The sequence below is a fragment of the Eptesicus fuscus genome, chromosome 20, assembly GCF_027574615.1.
Source record: "Eptesicus fuscus isolate TK198812 chromosome 20, DD_ASM_mEF_20220401, whole genome shotgun sequence".
Lineage (NCBI taxonomy): Eukaryota > Metazoa > Chordata > Mammalia > Chiroptera > Vespertilionidae > Eptesicus > Eptesicus fuscus.
This window is the reverse complement of record NC_072492.1, coordinates 34,492,821-34,519,956: the sequence shown is the minus strand read 5'-3', so window position 1 is coordinate 34,519,956 and position 27,136 is coordinate 34,492,821. Positions and strand designations below refer to the sequence as shown.

The window sequence follows — 27,136 nt, the reverse complement described above, 5'->3', positions numbered from 1 at the left end:
TCTGAATATTAGCTAATGCCACATTTGCAAGTCCTGAAGAGATCTGTGCTGTTAAAAAAATAGATCATTTCGCGTGAACCTATATATATGAATTGCTTTGTACTGCTCAACTGATAGAAGCAATGCCTGTGCTGGGATTAAACCCTTTTCATCATAAAACCTCATCTGGTTCGGAGTCCAAGTCCATCAAACCTTTTTCCTTTAAAGTCCCGCCTTTGATTCTACATCAATTTATTCAAACCGCAGCTGGGTGGCTGAAAACGAAAGGACAGCATCATTTAAACCAACCATGTTCCCAACTTGAAAGAAGGGCTATAATTAAAAAAATGGGCATAAAAGAATGGAAATGGGATAATATTTTTTAATGGTAGTTCAAAGGCCAACAGATGTCAGAGCCTTTGAAGATGTCAGTACACTGAGCAAGAAGTTGCCATAAAAGAGCTTGCCTGAGAGGTGAAGCAGCTTTTTAATGGCTGAGAAAACCCTTGCAGACACATCCTTGTGTTTTTAATTTGTCAGAGTTTCTGCAGTATTTTCTGATTAATGGCACATGATTATAACTGCATAGCAGACATATTTTTATACTTGGTTAAATGAATAGTTTATTCCACATTCTTTTAGAACTAGATAAGCATAGGGACACTTTCCTAGGAAGTCCAAAACTGTTCTGATTGCCTCACATATTTATGCTAATTCTGTGGGCCTGCCCACATTCAGAGTTACTGTATGTTGCCAGCTTTTGTTCTTTAATAGCCTGATTGCTAGCAACATTGTGATTCACATGTAGTCGTTAGAATGTGACTCACTGCAGTTTCATTCTTCTCATGTACACGGAGCAATATGTGCCTGAATAATTAATTTGTGCACCAACTCATGTCAAACCAAATGAATGTATAAAAACATTCCTGAGCTCAATCTAAACAGCCATGGGCTGCCGTCGGGTTCAGAGGAGACAGAGCTGCTCAGGGGGAAACTGCGGCCATGACTACAGTTTGACAAGGCGTCTGCTTGGAAAGGGAGATCTGGGGTGCCGCGCGGACAACGCTGGGGACCCGGGGACGCTCCACTAGGATCTGCGAGAGGCACTCAGAGGATCCCCAGACTATTTGCCCTTCTAAGTAATTGTGACATGTCAATTTGATTTGTTCTGTGAAACCACCCTCACGATATTCATGAATGTTAACCACAAGTCACTAGTGAGTAGTAGCAAAAAAAAAAAAAAAAAAAGAAAAAAAGAAAGAAAAAAAAGGCTTCCCCACCAGTTTGCCTGTCATTTATATCACAACGAGGTGCAGGGGAGAGAGAGGTCACAGGCTTTGAAGTCAGACAGCTTTGGAGTCAAATCTTAGTGCTTTCACATAAGAGCTGTGCAGCCTTCGTCTGCCTTCCCTTTGTGAAAACTGAGATGGTACCCACCTCCTGCCAGAAATCAGGAAAAAGAGTCTAGCACATAACGCTGGGCTCAAGTCCCTTTCTCAAAATAAATACACATGCACACAAATAAAACTAGTTCATTCCTAGTTGAAAATGTTTATATTGCTCTAGACAACAAAATCACATTTTAAAGAAAATGACTGTTCTTGTGGAAGTGGATGTTGAAGTATTTCAAATTTCCCACCGTTCCAGGTCCAATAGCTCATGACTGCCCTCTCCCTTAGGTTGCAATCGGCCTGGCCATGACTAAGCAGGCACCTGTTTGCTTCTGAGAGCTAGAGCTTAGCTAGTCCTACAAGGACACCGAGGGAGGCAGCTTGGCAGAGGGGGACTGGGGCAGGAGAGGGAATCACAGTCTCAAGCAGGCTCAGGCAACAAACCTGGGAAGTAGACAGGAGGGGTAAGCAGCGCCCTCCAACCCAGAGAGCAGATCTCACAGGTGAGTGGCCTACACAAGCCGACCTACAATCCTCTCTCCTTCCCGCAAGTTTTCTATGACGACAGGGGCATCTTGGGGTTTATTTTCCTAAGGGAGGGGCTGTTTCCTCTCTCGTGTTTAAGTGACTACAGTTTGGGCATGACTACCGAGGCACAACTTCAAAGGTGAAGGTTGCCTTAAGCATTCCCTGCCTCCTTGTCTGCACTTCCTAAATCTTTTCCTTGTCTCCTCCCCCACCTCCAGATGTCCAAGCCTTCAGACTACCACTCCCCTCTGGCATCCCGCCAGGAAGTTATCTTCCCACAGTATTCCTCATCCTTCTCCTTTACACACTTCCCTCCATCAAAACTCCCATTTCTTCAGTGGAATGGAGTTCAGCTTGATGACCGCAATTTAATTAGGATTAACTTCACAATGTGAGGCAAGGACAGGTATTCTCCTCTCCACGGCAACAATGTTCGGATCCCCTCCTAGGAAGCCTTCCCTGGCTCCTTCAGGCTCACGCAGCCTTCTGACTGGGAAGCAGGGCAGGTGGCCAGGTGACAGTGACGATGGAGCACATTTGCGATGCTCTGGGTACTTGCTAAACAGCCTGGCCAGGCTGGGAACTCTCCCGGGGAGGCCTTTGTCCTGTGTTTTTATACCTCCTCTTAGCACCGTTGACTGCTACGTGAAGGTATACAACAGATAAAGAATGAACAAAGAGGTAAATGAAGGAATCCTTGGAGATATAGTTCCATCTTAAAAGAAAGCATTCGATCTTCTTACCATACATCTTTAATCATTTAAACTTTAAAAGCGTTCATGAATTACCTATTCCAAAATTCATTTTATTGTTTATATTTATTTCGAATTTTTAAATGCAGGGATGAGTCACCTGGTCAAGGCAAATGCAGCAAATAAAGAAAAGGCAAGAGAGAATGTCAGTCCCAAAAAATTCTACTTAGAGGTATTTCAAGCATTGTAGCTGACAGTCCAGGCATGGCGGTAGACTGTTCAGAGTGGGAGCTTTCTCACACCTGGTGACTCATCTGAGAATCTGGCCTCTGGGGGCAGCTTCAGAGCCCCTGTGATCTCCTCTCTCCTGGTGGCTGATGCTGGGCTAGATATGTTCTCCCTCTGACCTCAGACCCCTCACACTCTGGGCTCTTACACAGGCCCAGGCTACATCTGGCTATGTTTGCCTCTTTGGGTGACTTAACAATGGACGGCTGCTTCTCCAGCTGAGCTAGGAAACCTTTGTGGGTGCCCCTGACAAGGCTCTCGGGGACCCTGAACCCTCACTGCTCCCAGGAACGGCAGTGGGACCCAAGGCGCTGGGCTGGGCGGGTAGCTGATCCTGCCCACATCACTAAGGAAGCCTGGCTCAGCATTGCCTGCAAACCATGCCTGACTAGGCCACTAAGTGCCCGAGTGCTTCATTCACCTGGGACTCAGGCTTCCCATCTCTGATTGCAAAGTCCACGTCCAACTGCAGACTGATCTTTGGTGCAGTAGTCTGTCTGGGTTGTGTGGCCACATTCACATAGTAAGATAAATAAACGAACATTTATAGGGTGGTTCAAAACTAGTTGCCAATTTCCATTTCTCATAACAGTCCAGGACTTGGGTATCGTTGCTGCTTTCCCCCCTGGCTCCTGCAAACCACTTTCTCCTAGTTCTCTTCCTCTCACTCCTGACCCACTTTCTCAGTCTTCCTGTCCAGCTCTATGTCCTCCATCTTCCCTCGGGCACTGAGCCTCATCTATTCTCATTCTCTCCCCTCCTCAGGAGAGCTCATCTTCCCCGCTGGTATCCATTACCATCCGTCTAGGTGATCTCAAATCTTTATTTCCAAATGAGAGCCCTCTTTTGAACTCTAGTTCTGTATTTCCACTTGCCTAAGTGACACCGACACCTAAGTGTCCGGTAGCACATCAAACCGCGACTCCAGGCCTCCTTCCCTCCCTGTCAGTGCCTCCACCAAGTCAGGTGATCATCTCTCACTGGGATGCCTGCTCACCACTCACCCGCCTCCAGCCTTGCTGCCTTCCAGTTCTCAGTCCTCTGCTGAAAATCCTTCTGACTTCTGACTGTTTACAGTTATGATCTCTAAACGTTTTTGTTAGACCCTCATGTCATAAAAATCAGGGCATGCAACCAGTGTGTATATGCATAAGTCTGAAACACTATCATATTAACACATTGTGTAACTTATAAAATTTGCACAAAACAGGTATTTTTAAAAGATTAAATACAAACATACATAAATGGAAATTCTGGCTTTTTCCTTCCTATGTCCTTATGGGCCCTACTTGCGAGAATCCTATTTCAAATAATAACCAGAGAGGGCGACCAGTGTCACAAGCAGGGCACTGTGGTGGAGAAGGGAAGAGGCGGAAGTGGCAGCAGAGATGGACAGTATGAACCCCACACTGAAGACCGTGCTGAAGGGATCCAGGCCAGACCTCTCCACCCGGCATAAAGCATCCCCAGGTACTGAGCATGCCACTCCTCCTTTAAGAATGCTTTTCCTAGTCTAATTTGCATGGCAAACATATACTCCTTCTAAAAACTCAATGCATATGATAGCTCCTTTAATGCAACCTTTTCCAACCACCTTCCCAGACCCCATGTCCCCACACCACATGACTGCCATGTCTTCACTCGGAATTAAAGCACTTTGGTCACTTTCCTGCACTTGCTATATAAATGCCTGGAACTGTGGAAGGCCTGGACGCTGGGCCCACTGGAGGAGGCACGGACTATAAATGTCCATTTCATGCTGGTGGTTTTACAGTTCCTTATGCATCTGGTGGGTCAGGCAGGCATGTAGGCAAAGATTCCAGGGGTAGAAAGTGGAAGGGAGGGTATTGATCTCCCTCCCCCCACAGAACAGTGAAGGAAGTATCTTAAAAAGCCTGGTTAAATCGCCACCCACTCAGAGGATATAATCGGCAAAAAGATGCCTTCGTGGGGACTTGAGGGCCAGGATAGCTTGTCCTTCCAACCAGGGGTGTACTGTCTTCTGTGCTGCACAGCCTTTGGTGTGTGGTATGATGTGCCCTGTCTGTGGTAAAGGCAAGCTTCCTTTCCTCTCTGCTGATACAAATCATATCGCCCTTTTTTATGACAGATGCACAAGGCCTGTCCCCAACAGCCTCTAAGCTGGAGCGGGGGATTGTTTCCTTTTTAATATACCAAGGTCTAGCATGGTGCCTGGCACAATTAGGAGCTCAACCGATGATACTAAAGGAATGAATGAATATTACAGATGTGGAAAATGATGACCAGAGATAGAAAGTGGGTGACTCGGGTTGACAGAGCCAGGAAGTGGTGGAGCCTGACCTCACGGCAGCATCTCTGCCTTCACATTGGGAAAGAAATGGGTAACAGCATCTGGGTCCAGACTTTAATTATGATCTATATGCCAATGACGTCCAAATGCACTTTTCTGGAATCTCGACCTGCATATCCAACTGCCTGCCTGACACATCTCCATCTGGATGTTTAAGATGTAGCTCAAACTTAGCTTGTCAACAATGGAATGCTTGCCTTTGCTTTTATTCCCTCCTAATCCTCTCATATTTAATACCACCATCTATTAAGCTACTCGAACCCAAACTTGAAAGAATTCTTCTCTGCCTCACTCCCCACACCTAACCCAGCAGCAGGTCCCACTGATTCAAATATGTATGTCATACAGAAATCCAGGACAGGACACAGCAGCCACGATGGCCTTTTAAACATCTGAGTCAGATCACGCCACCTTACTGCTTAAAAGCCTCTAACTGTCTTTTAATCACATTTAAAATCAAATCCAACTCCTCAAAGGCCCTCCCTGCCCTGCACCTGCCACGCTCATGCCACACAGGCCTGCTTTCTCATTTCTCTAACTTCTCTAAACTGTGCACACCCAGTTTATCCTCCTACAGAGCCTCTGCCCCCATTGTTCCCTCAGGCTGGCTGGCTTTCCCCCCATACCCCCGTGCACCACCCCCCCCCCCCCCCCGCAGCTTAGACAGCGCTTCCTTGGAGAGCCTTCTCTGAGGGCAGCTGGCACAATCATTTGTCCCTGTGTCCCATCTCTCCACTCTACTTCTCCACCTACCAGCACTGCTTCCCGATGCTCTCTGTTCCTGTGATTCCTGTGTGCTATCATCTGTCTTCCCCCAATTCAAGTGGATATTTCTTTGGAGCAGAGGACTAATCTGTCTTGGTCTTTGCTGTCCCCACAGCAGGAATCCCCCTTAAGGCCATATAGGCCACGCCCTACACAACTCTGGGGCCATACCAGGATGGGAAAAGCACCTCCTTCGGTGTGCAACCGGCCCCAGGGCCTGGCCCCAAGCAGCACTCAAAAAGTCTTAATTGAATAAATAAATCTAGTTGAATAAAGTCTACGTCTTAGGCAATACTCCATACAGAATTCTACTCAAGTTTTACAGATAGAAAAACTTACGTTGAAGTAAACTTGATTTATATATTAATCAGAGATTCACAATTATACAGATGTTCAAGTACAGAGTTCCATTTTGTCAGTATCAATATGGAACAATGAGATTCAAATTGAAATCCTCATTTTTGAATTGGAGGATTTTTTATTTTTTTAATTTTTTTTAGGAAATACCAACTTTATGGCATTAGACCTTGATGCTCACTGCATGTCACTAGAGAAGGCTGGAGAGGGAGAAGTACAAGAGTGCGTGTCTCCACATTTCCCATAGTCTGACCAGCATCTGCACGTCTGCATTTCTCAGGGTTGACTTCCACAGTGAGCAGAACACACTGTACCTCCCCAACTTATGGCTTTCGTCTATGACAGCTCTGGCAGTTGTTTTTGAATAATTGAAGAACAAAAAGTTTTCAACCCTCACACTCTACTTCTCTCGTGGTGCATGCCAACATTACTTTATCTGGAGCCATTATAAAATTTGCCCAACAAGTGAGGAAAGCATTTACATTACAAAAAATGTTTTCAGAAAACATTTGGTGAACACATGCATTTTGTACATTAAATGACATCTTTGCAAATAACAAAATAAATAAGGTTCCACTTGACCTTAGGGATCTGGGGCTTGTTTCATTAATAAATACTGACTTAAAGAGCAAACTTAAGATGAATGAATCACTAGTTTAATTTTAACCTTTTTAAAGACCTGCACTTTCAAGTACTTCTACTGGAAAATTCCTTTGTTTTGAGATGCTAGGCCTGGCTGGACTATTGGTTCCATGTTTACTGAAAGCTCCTCTGGACCACAGAGTGATAATACACACACATGCACACACACATACACCTCAAGACTAATGCTGCATTGCAAAGGCCCCCACCAATAAGGAAAGAGACCCCAGATCCATGCCACATACCTCAGCCAACTACATTCTCTAAGTAATTAATTCATTAACTCACTTTCAAATATAACTACTAAGTTCAGACCTTGATTTCACATCTCAACAAATCAAAATGAGCCAGAAAAATACTGTACAGTCTCAAACCCTACAAGTCTAATTGTGCATTGTTTCTTTCTGATTTCTTGTAATCTCTCCCCAACCTCCCAGTATACAAATACCCAAAAGTACTCAAGAAGTCAGATAGTAATTTAAGATAATTGTTCAAACAAGTGAAGAAAAAGAATTTTCATTGAATTTTAATATTTGTTTCAACTGAAAAACATTATCTCAAGTTTCACATTAATCTACCAATTTCAATGCTTTAGGTATCAACTTAGGCCAATTTTTATTACTGAAAGGTATCCTCCTGATGACAATATTTTTCAAATGTTTTCTGCACACAAATGTTAAGTAGTTTGAAAACGAACTAATATTTTCATGTAATGCAGACTATTATTTTCATGTAATGCCTCACACTCTTCCTCAAATAGGAGTTCAAGGTCTCCCTGACATCAATCCCTGTCATTTTTATTTTTTTTTCACGAAAAACACTCAGGTGTTAAGTATCTTTAGTTTCATGCAACCAGGCATGATTCCAATTAGTTCTGAATGGAAGACAGAATGACAGTGTAATAAGCTTCAATTTGCTAGCCCTTTGAACATGGGATGATATCATCATTTGGCCAATCATTTCTTGCATTTGGGCTTCAACCTCTCTGTCACAAAAAATCACCTTGAATATACAAATAAAGACATCAGAGATGTCCCTTAGAGAACTGGTTGAGTCAGAAAGCCAAAGATGACTTTTCGAAGACATCAAGGAAGGAGAGTTATTCACCCAGTATTTCCTTAAAGGTAATTTCTGCCAACATTTTTAGTAATTACACTGAGGCCAGGGTGAAGAGGAGAAGCAAGAGCAATATGCTAAAAATAACTGACGGGATTCTTCCTCATGTCAATGGGACTGACATTCAGCCTGTGGAATAAAGATTTATCTCTGGGGTATTTTATATAAAAAATGAATTCATCTGAAAACTTTCCATTTTGACTATAATAACTCTAGAATTAAGCCAAAATTACATCAACATTAACTTGTTTTTGAGGATTCTAAAAGAAACATGTTTTCTAATTGTTCCTTGTATTACTACCAAGAAAGTCTCTATGCTTGAACTTACTTGACCTCACTTCTGAAAGGTTTTTGACTAGCTGTTGTCATGCAATAAAACAAAAAACAAAGACCTCAATGTCAGTATTTTCCCCCTAAAGAAGGAAAATACTGACATTGAGGTCTTTGAGACTTAAAGACTCATTCCATAACATGAGTGGATCATATGTAATATTCCAAATTAATATGTGCCTATAACAGACGTTCACCCATAAAAACCATTCACAACAAACCCTATTCACCAGTACTAAATGCAAATTCCTATGCAATTTTTATAGAGACTAGTATGGTAGATCCCCATTGACCTAAAAGCTTACTGGAGTCTTACTCAGGACATACCTTCTTATTTCAGTAACTAGAGGCACAGTGCACAGATTCGTGCACCGGTGGGGTCCCTCGACTGGTCAGTTGAACTGTCAGACACTTATCATCTTAGGCTTTTGTCCAACCCTTCATTCCACTGTTCCACCAGCCTCTATGATGTGCACTGACCATCCGGGGGAAGACGCTCTGACCGGTAGGTTAGCTTGCTGCTGGGGTCTGGTTGATCGGGATTGGGCAAGATGGGCCAGACATGCCCTGAAGCCCTCCCGCGGTCCCTCCCTGGCCCTGATCGTGCACCGGTGGGGTCCCTCAGCCTGGCCTGCGCCCTCTTGCAATCCGGGACCCCTCGGGGGAGGCCAGGCTGAGGGACCCCACTGGTGCACGAATCTGTGCACCGGGCCTCTAGTATAGGATAATGTAAAAACATAAAGCAAATCCATTTCAAAAACACATTCGTTTTTCCATTCTATAAATTCTGAAATCTGTGGGAAAGAATTCTATTCCAAATAAAATGTTAAGAAATACATAACTCTTCAGAGTTTAATTAGCCCTAGCTCGTGGCTTTGGAGAAAGATTCAAACTATTGGTGGCAACTTGATTTGGATTTATATGGTCTGAGTTATGGGTATCAGTATTATAAATCTAGCAATGTACTAACAACCCAAAATTGAAAACGTAATGGCATTTTTACAGAATAAATGAAATTCAGAGACAACAAGCTCATACTTAAGCAGGCTTATGGGGCCTGGGCCTTTGCCTTGAGTCTCAGCTACATTAACTACTAGTTATATAACCCTGGGCAATTTACTTAGGTTTTCTGAATCTTTTCCCGATAAACTGGAAATACATGTGGTCATCTTCTGACCCATGTAAGATGGTCAAAACAGAGTTTCCATGGGAAATACAACCCTGATAGGGTACTGGTAAGATTGAATGGGATGATACAATGTAATGAATCTATCAGAGAACATGGCACACAGGAAGCATATTAAATATTTGTTGTTGCTGCTGTAAACACATAAGTGTAAAAATTCAGTGTGGTTCTAGAAGGTACTGCTTACTAAAACTGGAACGCAAGCAGCATGATTCAATTATGACTTTGCAGCAACACCAAGGATGGCAAATCACCAAAAGCAAAGCAAATTGCGATGGCAATCTCAGCATGGGGAACAAAGAGCACCAGTGTCTGCCTCCATGCTAGGCAGAATTGCACATAGAACCTTGTTCCTTTTTGCCATGTCTGAGTTTCTGAAAAATCTAGTCTTTCTTGAGAGAGGCTGTGAGATAAAGAATACTGCATTAAGATTAGTTCTGTGACCTTGGGCAAGAGAATGTCCTTGAACCACAGGTCCTTTATCTGTAAAGTGAAAATAATTGGATGTGCTCATCTCTTTAGATTACTTAATCTGACTATTGCTGGATGCTTAAACACTAGATACAGCTAGAAGCTCTTTGTCTGGCAGAACATACTGTGTACAAAGGTTGGTATTCCCCTGCAGTCTCCCCAATTTTCACCACTGCAGTTATCACATTATATCCCCTATTTTCAGTATCTCCAGCATTGAATTATTGCTCCTTCAAGAACAATATTAATATTTCTAAGAAACCTATTGAGTAGAATGAGAACAAAAGATAGATTTTTAAAGCAAGCATTATTAATTGACATGAGGTTGCTAATTCAAAGGGAATACTTTATATGTTATTTGGAAGGTTTGCCTTTAAAAAGAATATTCTTTATCTGAAAGTGGACCACATGCCATAGAATGTGGTTTCCATGGTAACTGCCACATTTGAAAAATATGCACAGGACTAAAGATACACTATATAATACTTCTGCAAATGGATCATTCTTAGAGAAATCAGTTTCTTGAGCTCAGCCTGTTTTTTGTGTGTGTTTTTTGCTTTTTAAACTTAATGTAATTTTCTCCACGATGAGGAGCAAGTTGAATTATTTAAAATAGTTTAATTATAGGTATACATGCTAATCTTGTGTTTATAAGATGGAAATAATTATAGAATTATAATGGAAAAAGAAAACTGGTGGCCTACAAAAAAATGTAAACTTTACCTGAAAGGGCATCTTCCTATATTTTCTCCTAATTATGTAGCTAAGAAATAGTATTCTTATATATAGTAATACATATAATAATATATGAATATAATATATATTATTGAATTCATATGTAATATTAGACACATCACTACTAATAAAATGAGATCTTCCCATCCATGCATCTATGTCTAAACAGGAGAAGGACTTTGGTCCTATTTGGAAAATTCTGTATCCCTATGCCTTTGATGTCAGAAAAACAATATTTCCCCACAGGCTTTTAAATGTGGCTTAAGTCAGGAAAACCTCTATATATTAAATGCACACAGAAAGTTCTTGGGCTATCTTAATACTATGCATTCCGAGGATGCTATGAAACTTCATCTAAAGAAAATAAATTAAAAACTGTAATGTGTGGTTTTACCACAAGTCCATTATTTGTGAAATAATAAAATGAATTGTTCAAAACATTTTCCCACCAACTCTTCCGATGTCTGTCATTAAACAGATGAAAAGGTGGAGGGATTAACAAACAAACCCAGAGACACAGACAACAGTATGGTGGTGATGGCCAGAGGGAAAGCGAAGAGTGGGAGGTAGAAGAGGGCAAAGGGGGGATCAATGGTGACGGAAGGAGACTAGCCTTTGGGTGGTAAGCACATGATTCAGTGTGTAGATGACGTAGTACAGAACTGTGCACTTGAAACCTGTACGGTTTTATTAACCAATATCACCCCAATACATTCAATTAAAAATAAAAAAAATGTACATTGCAGCAAACCCCACTTAATACTTAAAACCCACTCAATTCCACTCCTCTTCCCTCTAAGACAAATAACGCAGGGTGCCAGGGGATGAGTATCAAAGCGTGGTGTGTACACAGCTGGAAGGCCAGGCAACCACTCTGATGTGACTGTGGTGTCGCTAGGGAGAAGCAGGGAACACAAAGCAGGGCTCTGCTAACAGCAACAGCCTCATTACATGTTGGGGCGGGGGGCAGTGGGGGGTGATATACAGTTTACATAGTTTGCTTTATCCAAGCAATCAGTCCAGTTTGACCCAAAGAAATAGAAATATTTATTACCTCAAAACCAAACAAATGCTATTAGTGAATAAATATTGATGATGAAATACTATTTTGGTTATGTAGGTAGGATGTGAACCATTTCAGTACTGGTACAAATATTCTACACTCCTGGACCAAATTACCACTTGATTTTATTATTTCATATAGTTTTCCATAGCATTAATCCAGAGGACAAGAGGATCAGAGATAAGAGAGAGAAAGTACTAACACACTTGGAAATTAACATCAGGACATTAACTTTAAAACCATTTCCAAGCTTAGCCATGTTCCGAGTTTTTCCTTCCTCCAGACATTTTGTAAGAGTTTCTGGAAGTAATATAATAATAGTGATACAGTTTGCTAGGCTTGTGACTTAAAATATGCTTTCTTTTGATTTAAGTATCTACAAAATTGGATCTTTCAAAGTAGCTGTTGTTTGATGTTGAGAATAACTGAATTCTCAATAAATTAAAAGTTTGGCATATAAAAATAAAACCTAATAATTATATTTTGTGAAAGTAATTAAAGAACCTAAGGTTTTCCCACCAGATTTTAATTCCAAATGTTTTAACACATAGAGAACATAATCAGTTATATTAGTCAGTGTCCTTTAAGTCCCATATCAAAAATTTCTCTCTAAATTGAGAGCTAGGAAAAGAAAAACATGAACTGGTATGATTTTTTTTCATTAGATAATTAGAATCACACAATTCATCACGTTTCCCTTTTTGCTATGGCTTCTAGTCAAGCTCAGAGCTCAAACTTGTACTTAACTGAAACATTTTTTAAAGTATGGATTTTCTGATGTGGTTAATATCATTTATTGCTTAATTATTTTCAATTATATTTTACCTGTCTAAGCATGTATTTATCATAAAATGCTGCCTCTCAAATGGTTTTTGAAAGTAGCTGGCATATAAAGAAATTAAAATCAAGTATTTTCAATAGAAAAATGCTTCCCCCAAAAAGCCCAGTGTTCAGAACATCCATCTTGTTAAATTCACCCACACTCAGTTTATTAATGGAGTCTTTGATCTTGTACCCAGATTCCCAAGTTCATGTGAAATAATATTATTGAGATATAATTTCAAAAATATTTTAATTATTTTAAAATAATTAAAATTTAGGTTTCACTTTTTTGAAAAACTTTTTGGTAAACAGAAGAGAGGAAGAAAAGCATTTCTGAAAACCCCACGTTTTAGAATCAGTAATAGGTGCAGCCACTTACTGTGAATCAATATGGCAAATTCAAGGTGATCTGTCCACTTATTATGTAAAAGTTGTTCCTCTTAGAATCCTAATTCCCAATTTAGGGAATCCACAAAGGCATTGAGATGCCAATGTCTGGCAAGACCCCTTTTACTAGATACAAAATCTATATTTTCAGATGCCACTATAATCTTCCAGTCTGTTGTATCTCATCTGCATTATACTGATGGTGGTTCACAGTGGCAGCTGTGGTCCCCTGACTCCTCGATTTGTCTTTACCTCACAGACAGCTGTCCTAAGATGGTGACACCACCTCTGGGGCAGATCACAAAGGTTCTCTGTAATAGTCTCAGACACTTTGGCAACAAACATAAAGATCAAGCATTCTCTAAATGGTTCAGGGTCCTAAAAGAACAATGAAGGGATCAAGGAACCTATGTTCTGTTTTTATTCTAATTCAAAGGGGTAAATTGTAGAAATTCTTTTACTACATTGCAGTTCAGTAGCAAAGCAAGAATTACATGCAGAACTATCATGTTAGAAGTTTTCCTAGAAGAATCATAATGAAAAAAATAAGTTCTCTTTGTATTAAAAACATGATTGGATCAATCTAATCCTTCTTCAAAATGATTTCAAAAAGAGGGATCTGACAAATGAGAAACTGAGGTTGTGAATTTCTGTGTTGATATCTACTGACCTAGATGCTTTTTCTTAAACATTATGATGTTAAGTAGATACCAGACTAAACATCTTGTATGAGGGTGGTAAATTTAATGTGCATTTTAGCAAACCACAGCAGTGAAAATCAAGGTATATGACAGAAATATAGTATAAGCATAGAATTAGCTAAATGCACCAAATAAAATGAAGGGAATGGTTAATAGCCCTTGGTTGCATTATTATATCTTATCATTTCTTTATAACAGAAATTACTTGAACAACAACCAACCTATATATAGCATATTCACCAAAAAGTACTTCCTATTTGATATATATGATTCACCTTATCGTAAGTAACTATACTTTATAATAATGATTTTATTATCAATATGCAATATATCAAACCTTTAGAAAGGCCAAAAATATACCATATATTTAGTGTATAATTTTTCATATACTGTATGTACTCAAGAATCTGATGGAAGAAAAGCAGCAAACAAAGCCATAGTATCCACGTAGCTATTCCACTGGTCCTCTGTGGTTCAGTATTTCAACTAGTCCTTTCTACAAAATGGCCTCCATTGTTAACGGAAGCAGTCAAACGTGAACTGAAAATCAAATCTCTGGAACTAAAATTAAAAATCAGACAATCCAATATTTAAGACATCTGTGTTTGTTCTGCATCAAACCACAAAATAGTGACTTGAGAAAAGATCTATTTTTAAAAATACATGCCCACTTTGTCTTTTTGAGATCTAGGAATGGAATTCAGGACTGAAAAGGCATTATACATGAGATTATTTAGAGCACAATCATGACAAGATATATTTGGGGAATTTAGGACTTATCTGAAGGAAACCTTGAAACAATAGTCTCAAAAAATAACCAAAAATAATTGCAAAGTATTATCATTTGGGCATATATGATAATATTTTTTAAAAATATAACATTGATAAAGTTTTTAAAAAACATATCCTCTAAAATTAACTAAGTATGTAACTTATATAGTAATCCTTTTCATTTTGATCAAGAATGCATTTAGCCCATTTCCATTGCTTTCCAGCATTCCCAGGACAGCAATTCCAATTGTTTCAAGAAAGACGCAAAATATGAGGAATATAATCCTATGTATAATATAGCATTTGAAGAAGTCACATGGTCCTCATACTTAATATTTCAATGAGAAGAAATTCAATTAATAATCTTATTATACTGTCCCTTATTATACTGTCCCTTAATTATACGGGACAATTCTAAAATTTCCCTTTTGTTACCATTGGATGGACCGCACCCTATATATGGCAGATACGATATATGCCAAAGTCACAAAGATTTCCTCTAAATTTGGCTGCCACTTATGTGGGCTTTCTACAACACCACTAAAATAGTAGTAAGTGATATAAATTAATGGATTTTATTGTATCAATTATTCAATTTTACTTGGCACACAGGCACCACACTGACTACAACTCAAACATCACAGAAGACAATGGTAGACTTAGCATCATCTTTGAAGGAGAAATGAATTTTGAAAATATTCTTAACAAATTGTACGCTAACAATAAACATATCAGCATAGATTTTATAAAAGCTGTAATTGGCTGGTGGCAGAAATATAATACCCATTGATTTCCTAGGAACTGCTCGACTATTCTGGTACTCTGGCTACTAAAATGACTACATACTTAGTCAGCAAACCCCATAAAACAAGTTGAAAATAATTTTCCTGTAAATGTAGATTACTGACACACAAAAAAGCCTGTGCTGAGTATATCTACATTGCCCAGTCATTATCCGAAAGTAAAAGACTCAAGGTCAAATGAAAAATAACCAATAACTCCCATTCTTTGCTTTACTGCCTCCCACCCTCCATTCAAGAAATTAACATCTGTTTAATCAGTCAGATTTTCATGTTTAGATAATTATAAATTTGTTTAAACACATATTAAAACAAATGAAAGGTTTACTTCATTGTTCAAAAATTATGTTATTTGGGGAGGAAGAATAACTAGGAAGAAGCTTATGTGTGGTATGGATAATATGGTTAGTTTTTAATGGGAAAAGAGCTATTTCAGCTTAGTATATTATATGGTTGTATTAGAAAAGAAAATAATCTCTTTATTGTCATCAATTGCTCTTCAATTTTTCTTCAATAAAATTTCACAGTAATCTCCTCAAGAGGATACACTAAAGGCCTTTGATTATATACAGGGTGGGGCAGAAGTAGGTTTATATTTATGAGTACATAAAACACAGTTTATTCTTATATTATTTATTAATTATTGCATTATTTCCCATATAAACTACTGTAAACCTACTTTTGCCCAACCCTGTGTTCCCTATAGAATGCATTGCACTACAAAGATACACGCTCAGTAAGATTTTTTTTTTCATCTGAAATTTATAAAGATAATTTTTCATGCTGACAGTGCACATTTCATCCGTAAGTTTGAAGAGTCAAATGCTACCACAGCTGGGGGTTATTCTGCCAAATGGCTTCCAACAGGGACGACAGAGATGGAGGCTAGGAGGCATGTGTATGTGCACGAAGGAAAAAGCAACAGACCTGATGGGAAATAGCCTTTCGCTGGAGTCATTTTTATCAATTACCATCTGAGTGATCTAATCAAATATAGAGTCTAATGAAAAAAAAGCAACACTAGGAAGCAAAAGCAAATATTAAAACAGCTGCTTGATTACCTACAGAGATTAAAACAAAAAGCAAGGAGTGAGGCTGATATATTTCATAGGGATTTGCTAAGGCTGAGGGGAGGGGTAAGGGGCAGATACCTTTAAAAAATCCATCATGAAAGGAACTGAGACAAGATTATAAAAAAGGGGCCAAGTTATAGCACACCATGGGATTTTTAATCTGGCTACCTGTGGTTTCTGTAGTTAAAGCCTTATTCATCCTTAAAACAAGGGGGGGGGGGAGGAAAGAAAACAAAAAAAAATCACATTTATATGTCAGTTTTGCAAATGATCAAACAGCGTGCGTCAACAAGAATAATAAGAAAACATGAAACGCTGATGACTTTTTAAAAAGATGCCCGTTTTATCAAATATTATTGGTAATTACCTGTGAATCTCGTTTCTTGAACTCTTGAATTTGATTTTCGTGCTCCATATTGGCAGCGCGAAGCTGTTTTTCCAGGTTTTCAATGTCCCGTTCATGGTCTCGGACTAGGCTATCCTTCTCTGCGTTATGCTGCTGTAATAGGTGCGTCTTCTCCTGTTCATGCTCCAGCTTCAGCTCTACTATCTGATTGGACAATGAGGAGGACAGTTCATCAACAGAACATCCTTGTCGTCATGACAACTCATGGACAGCTTAATTTTTCCCTAATTTGACCAAGTTCAAAATTTTATTTTTGCGTCATTACTACCTCACCCTTGAATACTCTCATTTGGGGGGGGAGGAAGGGAAGGGTTTACCCAAATCTCCTAATATTCAAGACAGTTGGGCATATTCAGTAAATCCTTCTGCAATCTGTTGACACAAATGCCTGAACATTGAAAAAAAATTATGTTGAATGCTAGGTATTTCCTCCCCATGAATTCGGTATTACTGATCAGCAATGGTTATAAATGGTTAATAGTCCGTATGCTTTGCTTTTTGCTTAAATATATAAGCGTATGAGCAGCAATTAAACAGTCAGTTTTCTTTATGATTTTTAAATAAAAGATCGGAGCTAAATACGCATCTGGATTATTGTATATACAGTTGTCTTTTTAAAAATAAAATTATAAATTTCAAAGCTCTATTATCTCATTGTCAGCTACGGTATACCAATATAAACAGATGTTATGTGTTCCAGAAGGGCACCTGCTGTGCTGCAAGCTTGCGCCATGATTTCATAAAAAGCATTCTATTCTCAGGATCCTTTCCCAGTCCACTCCACACTGGAGACTGTGACCTTGGCCAGTCTGAGCCTCTCCCTGCAAGACTGAATGGCAGCCGGAGACCAAGGGCCTGGTTGCCGAAGCTTTGATACTAATCCTCCCAGACTGTGCACAATGGCACCCTACCTGGCCTGCAAACTATAGCCAGCCAGGCTGTCTTTGAAGCAGGTGATGAATAGGGGACTGCAGGAAGCCAGCTTCCCCAGTGAACTCCAGGCCACACAGCTGCTAAGAACAGTCACTTGGATTTTTCTTCAGTTTTGGTGGATTTCAGTGGAAAAAACTGCTGTTATCTAGAATATGTTGTGTTATTTTCGGCGTGAGAATCCATCTTCAAAAAAGCTAACAGTAGGAGCCTGCTCCAAACCGATCTTGTTTTGTGCAATGAATCACCAGACTACCATATCTTAAAGCTATAGCATTCATTTCTGCAGGCACGCATGCTGCACTCAATTTCAGAAGTCATTTTCCTTTAAGATTTAGAATTCTCATCCTCTACTTGCAAATTAAGACTCAAAACACAAATTAAATTTGCTTTTAATTTAAACAACAGGTTTCAAATTTTTTTCTGATAATGATTTTTCTTAGGGAACTAAAAAATCAACCATAAATTTCTGACCACTCATAAATTTATTATGCTATTTAGAAGAAAGAATAGTATTCAAATTCTTGAATATATACACTTATCAGAACAAAACAATGTATAAAATAATATGAAAAAAATTTATTTTGTACCTGAGAATAAAGATGCATTCTAGTGAATTTATGTTTATTTAAAATGTAAATCAAGCATCATTATAACAAAATTATAAATTTTACTGAAAACCATTTAAGTATATAATACACTGAAAGGAAATAGAAGGAGGTGGAAAGTTCCACTGAGATCTCAAAAGCCTCAGAAAAACCGGGAGAATGAGTGTGATTTAAAATTAATAGCAAAACATTTTACAATACTCTAGGGAAAAGTAACAATCCTATCTAATAATAGACAAATATGCAAATTGACCATACCTCTGACACACCCACAAAGCCACGCCCACAAGCCATGCCCACCATCCAATCAGAGCGAGTATGCAAATTAACCCAAACCAAGATGGCTACAGCCACCGAGAGCAAGGTTTCCTAGGTAACAGAGGAAGCCAAGCTTTCTGCCAGCCGTTGCAGGCCTAAGCCTCCACTCAAGCTACAAAGTTTCAATTATAGAAGGTAAACAAATTCAAACAAATGGCGGCAGAACGGAGCTTGAGAGAGCAGGCTAGGGTTGCCGCCAGCAACAGGGGAAGCAAAGCTTTCCGAACACCCTGGCCGGGCCCACCCGCTTAAGGCAACAAAGTTTCAATTATAACCCCAACACAAATGGCTGCGGGCCTTGGAGGGAGCCCCAGGCTTGGCTCCGCTCCAGGCTACAAAGTTTCTATTGTAGAAGGAAAATAAATTCCAGATACCAGGGCTTCCACTTGCGTTGCCAGGGGGCGTGGCCCGCCTGCAAACCACCACAGGCCCCTCACTCAGGCCGCCCCACGCCCCAAGGAACCCCCACCTGATCCGGGACACCCTTCAGGGCAAACCAGCTGGCCCCACCCCTGTACCAGGCCTCTATCCTATCTAATAAAAGAGTACTATGCAGATTGATCATCACTGCAACACAGAATATAGCTGCCCCCATGTGGTCAAAGATCCTGCCCCCATGTGGACACAAGATGGCCACCATAAGATGGCCAGCAGGAGAGGGCAGTTGGGAGGCACCCGGCCTGCAAGGGAGGGCAGTTGAGAGGGACCAGGCCTGCAAGGGAGGGCAGTTGGAGGTGATCAACCCTGCAGGAGAGGGCAGTTAGGGGTGACCAGGCCGGCAGAGGAGGGAAGTTGGGGGCAAACAGGCTGGCAGCAGAGTGGTTAGGGGGTGATCAGGCTGGCAGGCAGAAGTGGTTAGGGGCAATCAGGAAGGCAGGCAGGCAAGCAGTTGGGAGCCAGCAGTCCTGGATTGTGAGAAGGATGTCCGACTGCCCGTTTAGGCCCAATCCCAGGGATCGGGCCTAAACGGGCAGTCGGACATCCCTTGAGGGGTCCCAGATTGGAGAGGGTACAGGCTGGGCTGAGGGACAACCCCCCTCCGTGCATGAATTTCGTGCACCAGGCCTCTAGTTGACCTATAATTAAGGCAGAAGAATTACAGATTTTTTTCCCCCAAGAAAAGACACATGACCAGAAGTCACGTGAGGTCATTAGTAAAGGTGCCACTTTGCTCCAGGCTCTGGGAAGAATGCATTTTCAGAGTAACTTTCTAAGTTATTTAGAGTTCTTTCTGATAGACTGATCAATGACCCTGCCCATATTCAAATTTGAGTTTATTCATTCTAAAAAATCAGGAGCAAATGAAATAGATAATGGAATTTCAAACCTAAACATAAATGTTCATAAATTATTTGTTTGTTATTTTGTTATGACATGTAGCTCAGTGATGCTAATTAATGAATAAATCTCAAAGTTGCTAGAATCTTTTAAAGTAAAATAGCTCAGGCTTGCCTGCTTGATCCAACACTGCTTGGCCACCTTCTAGATGTCATGAACGCTTTCTGATCTTTGCCTAGGTTTCTTCACTGTCAGTATCCTCTGGCAGGTGTGTCTTCTGATAACTAGTAGAGTCCAGGAGAAAAACCCAAATGTTCTGGAAACATTTTGATGAAAGTTTTATAACCACAAATGCCATGATGAAGGTGGATCTATGTTTAAATTCAAGGTTTTACTTGTTCCTAGCCCCTTTCAGATAAGAAAATGGTAAAAGAATTCTTGGATTTTCCAGTTTAGTCCTTTACTTATGGGCTCATCTCAAGGGTAAACAGGAAGTAGCATATCCTCCTTACCTTAGACTACTAGACACTTTTGGTTGACCGATAGTAATTTCTAATGGAGTTAGTGGTGACCAGGAGGTGGTAAATCATGGAAAATGTAGAGGATGTAAAAGTACACAGCATCCACAAGGATGAATGTTGAGTGGTCAATGTGGTCTCTAAGTCAAGCTGGTCCAAAATCTATAATATATACTACAGGGAAAATAGGATGCACCATCACCAAGGAACCTGCTTAATTAATGCTGGCTAAAGATATCCATGTAATACAGGAGGGAAAGATTCAAGTTCCCTAATCCAAAAGCACTGAGCTGTGGGCCAGGTGTATACATGTAGTGCACACTCTACAGGTACTAAAACAGACTGACATGTCTTCCAGGGACAAGGAAAGTGATTAGCGCTCGCTTGCAAGCATCTGGCAGCATCTGGCAGTCCCTTGAGTTACTGAGCTTGATGGTGTGGTGGTTGGGGTTTGGGTGAGAAAATGGCTTTATCGTCTAGAAACTACTAGGTTGACAAACATGTAATTGCCCTTTTTGTAAGTCAAAATAGAAGATGGATAAGGGTCCTGCTCCATTTACTATGGAACCCATCACACACTCTGAAAGCGAGGTTCATGAGTAAAGTGTTGGAGTTCTGAAATCCCTGCAAGCACAGCTCTCTATCCCAGACTAAATCATTCTGCAGTCTGATGATGATGATGTTCCCACTCCAACGAAGTGGAGTACCATAAATTCAGGTACAAAATAAATTTTTTTCATATTATTTTATACATTGTTTTGTTCTGATAAGTCTCGTTCCCACTCCAACGAAGGCTTCACGGAAGAGCCAACAGCAGGAGCACATTCCAGGCCTGAGAAAGACCAAGTGGGAACTGCTAGATATCCAAGTTTCTGGGGGGCTTGGAATATATATTTTAAGTCCTGGTAGCTGTTTTACAATAAATTAGCACTAGCAAATACCACCTGAATGCCTTTTAATAATCTTTTAAAGAAAAAGACGAAGGGGATAAATTAAGTCATTCATTGTCAGTACACAACACATAGACCAACACATCCCAATGATACACCTCAATGTCAGAAATTCTAAAACCAGAAACAAATTACAGAAGTTCCAGAATGCACCTAACACATTAAAAAGGAGAGATTATGGTGCAAAATACTACCTAAAATAACCTCAAATGTAACTAATCATTTAATGATAAAATCTATATTCTACAAGCCTTGGTATAAAGGGGTAAAGCCCTAGTGAATGTAAATATAAAAGTTGGAGAGTTTGGAGTGATTTAGAGGCTACCTAGTACAACATTCATCTTTTTTAAACTTTTTTTTATTGATTTCTGAGAGGAAGGGAGAAGGAAAAAGAGACAGAAACATCAATGATGACAGAGAATCACTGACTGGCTTCCTCCTGCATACCCCACACAGGGAATTGAGCCTGCAACCCAGGCATGTGCCCTCACCAAGATTCTAACCATGACCTCCTGGTTCCTAGGTCGACGCTCAACTCCTGAACAACACTGGCGGGGCTACAACATTACTCTTAATCAGGAATCTTCCCTATAACACTGACAGCTGTCACTCAGCTTCTGCTGGACTGGTTTTAGCAGTAAGGGAATAACTGTAGTCCAAGGCAACCTATGCCTCATACTGAACATGCCTGGCACTGGAACTCCTGGGTACAGATAGAGAGGGAAGCTGAAAATTGTAAAAAGAAAAAAAATGTTAAAAAAAAAAACACACAAGAGAACACTCACTGACAGCAATCAAACAAGGAAAGAGGAATATCACCTTGGCCATAAATTTCTGAAGGTATTGGTTAAGAAAGGAAAGAGAAGGTTCTGACATGGTTTGGTGAGATCTACTATTTTGTCTCCATCCCCCAGAGATAGAGCTGCTAAGCTGAAATAATGCTGGGGAATATTCTTTAATACCCCCATTTTGGAGAGAAATAGACTAAACATCAATCATTCCCTTTCCCTGTTGCAAAATAATACCTATGTATGTGCCCTGGTGGAGAATAGGAGGGTAATTGCATGGGATAGAAATGGCTGATGGAAAGAAATTAATAAAGCTGGGAAAGTGAAAAACTGGGGCTTATTCTTCCTGATAGAATCATCGGCTTCAAAGCTCCCATAAGAAAAGAAAAAATCCTCCAGTACAGAGCACAAAACATGGTGTAGGACATTAATAAAATGTTAAAAGAACAGGTATAATTTTCTCTAACAAAAGTTGCTCAAAGCTCCAACTAAGTTCTCCTCCTCTATCCTTATCATAATCTCAAACTACAGAAAAGTAAATGCAACAAAATACCTATGGCCTCAAACTGTGACTGAAAATAAAGACAGAAAAGGAGTCAAAGAGAATTCATGCGCATTATACCAGAACAAGTAGTAGATTTGGATAGAGCTATCCATATTAAGCCCAAGCAAGATGAAGGGAAAAAGTGTCTAAACAACTATAAATTTATTATATCAGGGGGAAAAAATGAACTGAGCTAAAAAAGAGGAAAGAAAGGAGGAGGAAGGGAGAAAAACATACTTTAAAAATCAGAAACAATTAGAATAGTAGGATAACTTACTAAGAACATGAGTACAATGAAAGAGAACTCTAAGATAAAACAACAAACCAAGGACTAAAATAACTCCATCACAAAATTAATTCTAAAGTAAAAACAACAATATCTACATATATAAAAGGCTAATATGCAAAGTGTCCCTTGGGAGTTCAACCGGGAGACCAGCAGTTTGATTGCTCACTATGATGTACACTGACCACCAGGGGCAGCACAGAACGAAGGAAGGCCCCAGCCGACAGCCAGCAGCCAGGGAAGGAAGGCTCCGGCTGGCATCTGGCAGCCAGGGAAGGAAGGCCCCAGCTGGCATCTGGCAGCTAGGGAAGGAAGGCCCCAGCCAGCAGCTGGCAGCCAGAAGGAAGGCCCCGGCCGGTAGCCAGAAGACTGCAATCGGCCCTGATCACCGGCCAGGCCTAGGGACCCTACTGTTCACGAATTTCGTGCACCGGGCCTCTAGAGCTGAATAAACATGGCTGAAAATCTAACCACTGGCATAGACCAAAGACTTGAGCTAATCATAGTAAAGGCCCATGAAGGAGACAGAGAAGATGATATAGAGAGAAAATAAAAAATAGGAAATCCATGTATACATAAATCTGATATCAGAAAATTCCTCTGAAATAAATGAAGAGATGAATGTGTGTACCAAAGAAGTACAATGTACTGGTATACTGGTCAGATCGAGAAAAAGAATGACTGAAGAATACTATAACTAACTCAAGCATGGAAAAACTCGGACTATAAAACCCAAACTACTAAAAAATAAAAATTTTAAAAAATCCCCACACACACACACAAAAAAAAACACTTGAGGAAATTCGGGCAACCAGGAGGTAAATAAAGAATCTGTATTAAGAAAAATTAGTTGCCACAAGACAGAGGAGCAACGTGTACAAAGCTTTATGGAAAGAAAGATGACCAGAGAATTTTATTCCCAGCCAAGCTATCCTTCAAAAATATAGTGATTCTCAAGCATACAAAAATGCGGTGAATACAACAATTATATGCCCTTCTTGAAAAAAACTCTATTTAATGATGATATCTCATTAGTTAACAGGTGAATCAAAATAGAGGACTCAGATATGAAAGAAGCTGTGCTAAAAGTCTTGGTGGTGGATATAGAATTGATTTAAATTTAAAAACTACCTCTATGTAACTGTGAGATTATGGTTTTAGAACAAAATAGAAACAATACAAATTTCTGCGATATATAAATAATACTATAACTGACAAAATAGAGTGGTAGAAGTGGGTGGAAGGAAGTGTAAGCATGATAATTTTATTTTTTACTAGAGCCCCTTTGCATAGAATTCGTGCAAGAGTAGGCCTTCCTTCCCCTGGCTGCCGGCACCAGCTTCCCGCTGGCATCCAGGACCCGGGCTTCCCTCTAGCCACTGGCAGGCACCCGGGGCCTGGGCTTCCTTCGTAGCTCCGGCTTCGTACGGAAGGACGGAAGGGCGTTCGGTCTAATTAGCATATTATGCTTTTATTTTTATTATTATAGATAGTACAGAGTGAATTAATGCTCTTAAAATTGAACCATAAAATCTGAAAATGACTCTAACCTCAATGTATTTTTAATCTTTATTTCTTAATGTTCTATGAAATAATTTCTCATATGATAAAGAAACATTTTCTACATTTCAGAAATTCCTTCAACTCCCCTTGTTTCTTAAACTTTCACATAAAAATATTTTAATAAGTGGCAAATACAGCATGCTCCTGTTTCTAAAAAATTATCCTTTTATTTATCTATCCCTCACAGAAATTTCTGAAATGATGCTCTATAAGATTTTTTTGGTTTAAGTTTGCTTTCTTTATTGTATGAGGTTACCATGTCAAATGGCAACAGCTCCCTTTGGGGGAATATCTTTACCAAGGGACGTGGTCCTCGTATACAGAGGAATCCAGCACACAGATATTCAATGATACTGGTGTCCCCACTGTGAGTACATTCCTCAGCACCTTAGTGAAGGAGGTATTGTCTAGGCCCTCCTGGTCCAAAGTAACAAAATCATTCTAATATTCTCATTTTCATGAGAATTTTGAGCTCTTCCTCAATACTATGCCAAGGTAGTTCTGGCATTTCCACTTTGGATCAATATGACTGTAGTAGTAGAGAAGATCACTTCCTAGTGAAATCACAAACTATTGTAAACATGTTTCATATTTAATGAAGAGATGAAGGTCAGTTCAATATTGTGAATAATTACATACATCAGACTAATAACAGTTCAAGGGCACTTTGCTTTAAAGTGTTAGCCGTTGAAAGATAAGAGCTTTTCTATAGGGTTTGCTGGGTAATACTTCCACATCATCCCACCTCCCATTCAAGGGCTCCCTATGAACAAATTTTGCTTCTTGTGAAATTTAGTAATACTTTTACATAGTTCATTAAGATCCATACTCAAAGACAAGTGCTTCATGCCCGCCCTGCTTTTCCAGGTAAAAATATAACTTAGGTCATCAGGTCATGTCTCTGAGCAGTTTCCCATCTGCATTTGCAAAACAGCACTTTTGAAATGTCAAAATAAATTACTGAATTCTCCAGAGCTCCAGAAATTTAGCTCCAATGGGACAGAGTCCACTGCAAAGTTAGCAGCATTTCACTACTGATTTTGTGGCCTTACATGTTGGCATCTTTTTTTTAATTGCAATTATATGATGTAAAATGTGCTATTGGACATTACATTTCATGAGAGATAAGGACTCCATTAAAGATAAACTTAGGGACAATCTGCTTTGAGACCTTGGAGTCAGAGGAAAACTACAACTAAGCACAGAAAATACCACAGTATGGTCTGATGTTCGGAACAACTTCTTCATAGAAACAGGCACACACACACACAAAAAGTAAAAAGTCGGCAGTGTGTCAAGAGTAGAAATAGAATTTGTCATCTGTGGGTGGCCACGTGGCTCTAGAGTTAGATATTTGCTGCAACACAAAGAGCCACGCATGCAACCTGTCAGTCAACAGTTGGCTTTAGTCACGCAAGCTCTCTTCATTTAAAAGTTCAATATTGCTGTGCTAACTGCTATGAGATGGAACCAGGGCCTGCCAGCATATACTGCTTCTCCATTCCCTTTCCTTTCTAGCCAACCATCACCAGCCAGGGCCAGCCCTGCTGAAGCCCCGAAGCTCAGAATGCACTGAGGGCTGAAGGCCGGGAGCACAACAGTGAGCACGAAGGAGCGCTGAGAAATGATGGCTGTGCTGAAAGCAAGTGCCCTTCTTCATGGTTTCCTTTCCCATTTAACACTGCAAAAACGCGTACCCGGCACCTGTAGGTGACGAGTGACAATACTTACCCTGAGCTTTTAAAACTTTTAAAAAAATTTTGCTGCATTTTCTGTGTTTTTATCTGCCAGATTTCAAGTAAACACCCAGGAAGGATTCAGATAGTCAAATGCTTCAAAAAGTTTTTTTAAAATATATTTTTATTGATTTCAGAGAGGAAGGGAGAGGGAGAGAGAGATAGAAACATCAATGGTGAGGGAGAATCATTGATCAGCTGCCTCCTACACACCCTCCACAACCCAGGCATGTGTCCTGACCAGGAATCCAACCATGACTTCCTGGATCATAGGTCAACATTCAACCACTGAGCCACACCAGACAGGCAAGAAGCTTTTTCCTCTCAGTTTAGTAATGGTCCACTCATACCACTCAAATTGAGAAAATTCATTAATTAAGAATACATCCTCTTAGACAGAGTTCAACATTTTTGGTAAAAATGTGTCTTATCTGTATATTTTAATTTTAATTTATTTTACCTTATGGTAATGTGTAAGGGGGCCCTTCAGTGTTTTTTATAATCAACAATAAACATTTATTCATTCTGTAGAATTTCACCACTTGTTTATCTGTTGAACTACATTTCCTTTTAAAGGCTCTATAGTGAAAAAAGAATATATAAAATCTAAGATTAAAGAATGATGGAATTGCCAAAAAAAAACCTTCATGGTTCAGGAAATCCCAGCGTGCCTGCTTTGTTGTTTGTCTCCAAAGTGAATGAGGTTTGTGAAAAGACAATCAGAATTGTCTTTTTGTTCCAACGGGTTATACAGGAAAGAAACAGGAAATCTTGATGAAAGC

General features: G+C 39.9%; 1 protein-coding gene across 2 annotated transcripts in view; it reads right to left on the bottom strand.

Annotated features, from left to right (window-relative positions):
- LOC103293243 (centrosomal protein of 112 kDa) overlaps positions 1-27,136 on the bottom strand; it is a 253,196-nt gene that overhangs the window by 163,506 nt on the left and 62,554 nt on the right. For both annotated transcript variants that reach the window (XM_054709260.1, XM_054709261.1), the window contains one exon: positions 16,797-16,979. In XM_054709260.1, the coding sequence (XP_054565235.1) occupies positions 16,797-16,979 (183 nt within the window). The remainder of the gene's footprint in view (positions 1-16,796; positions 16,980-27,136) is intronic.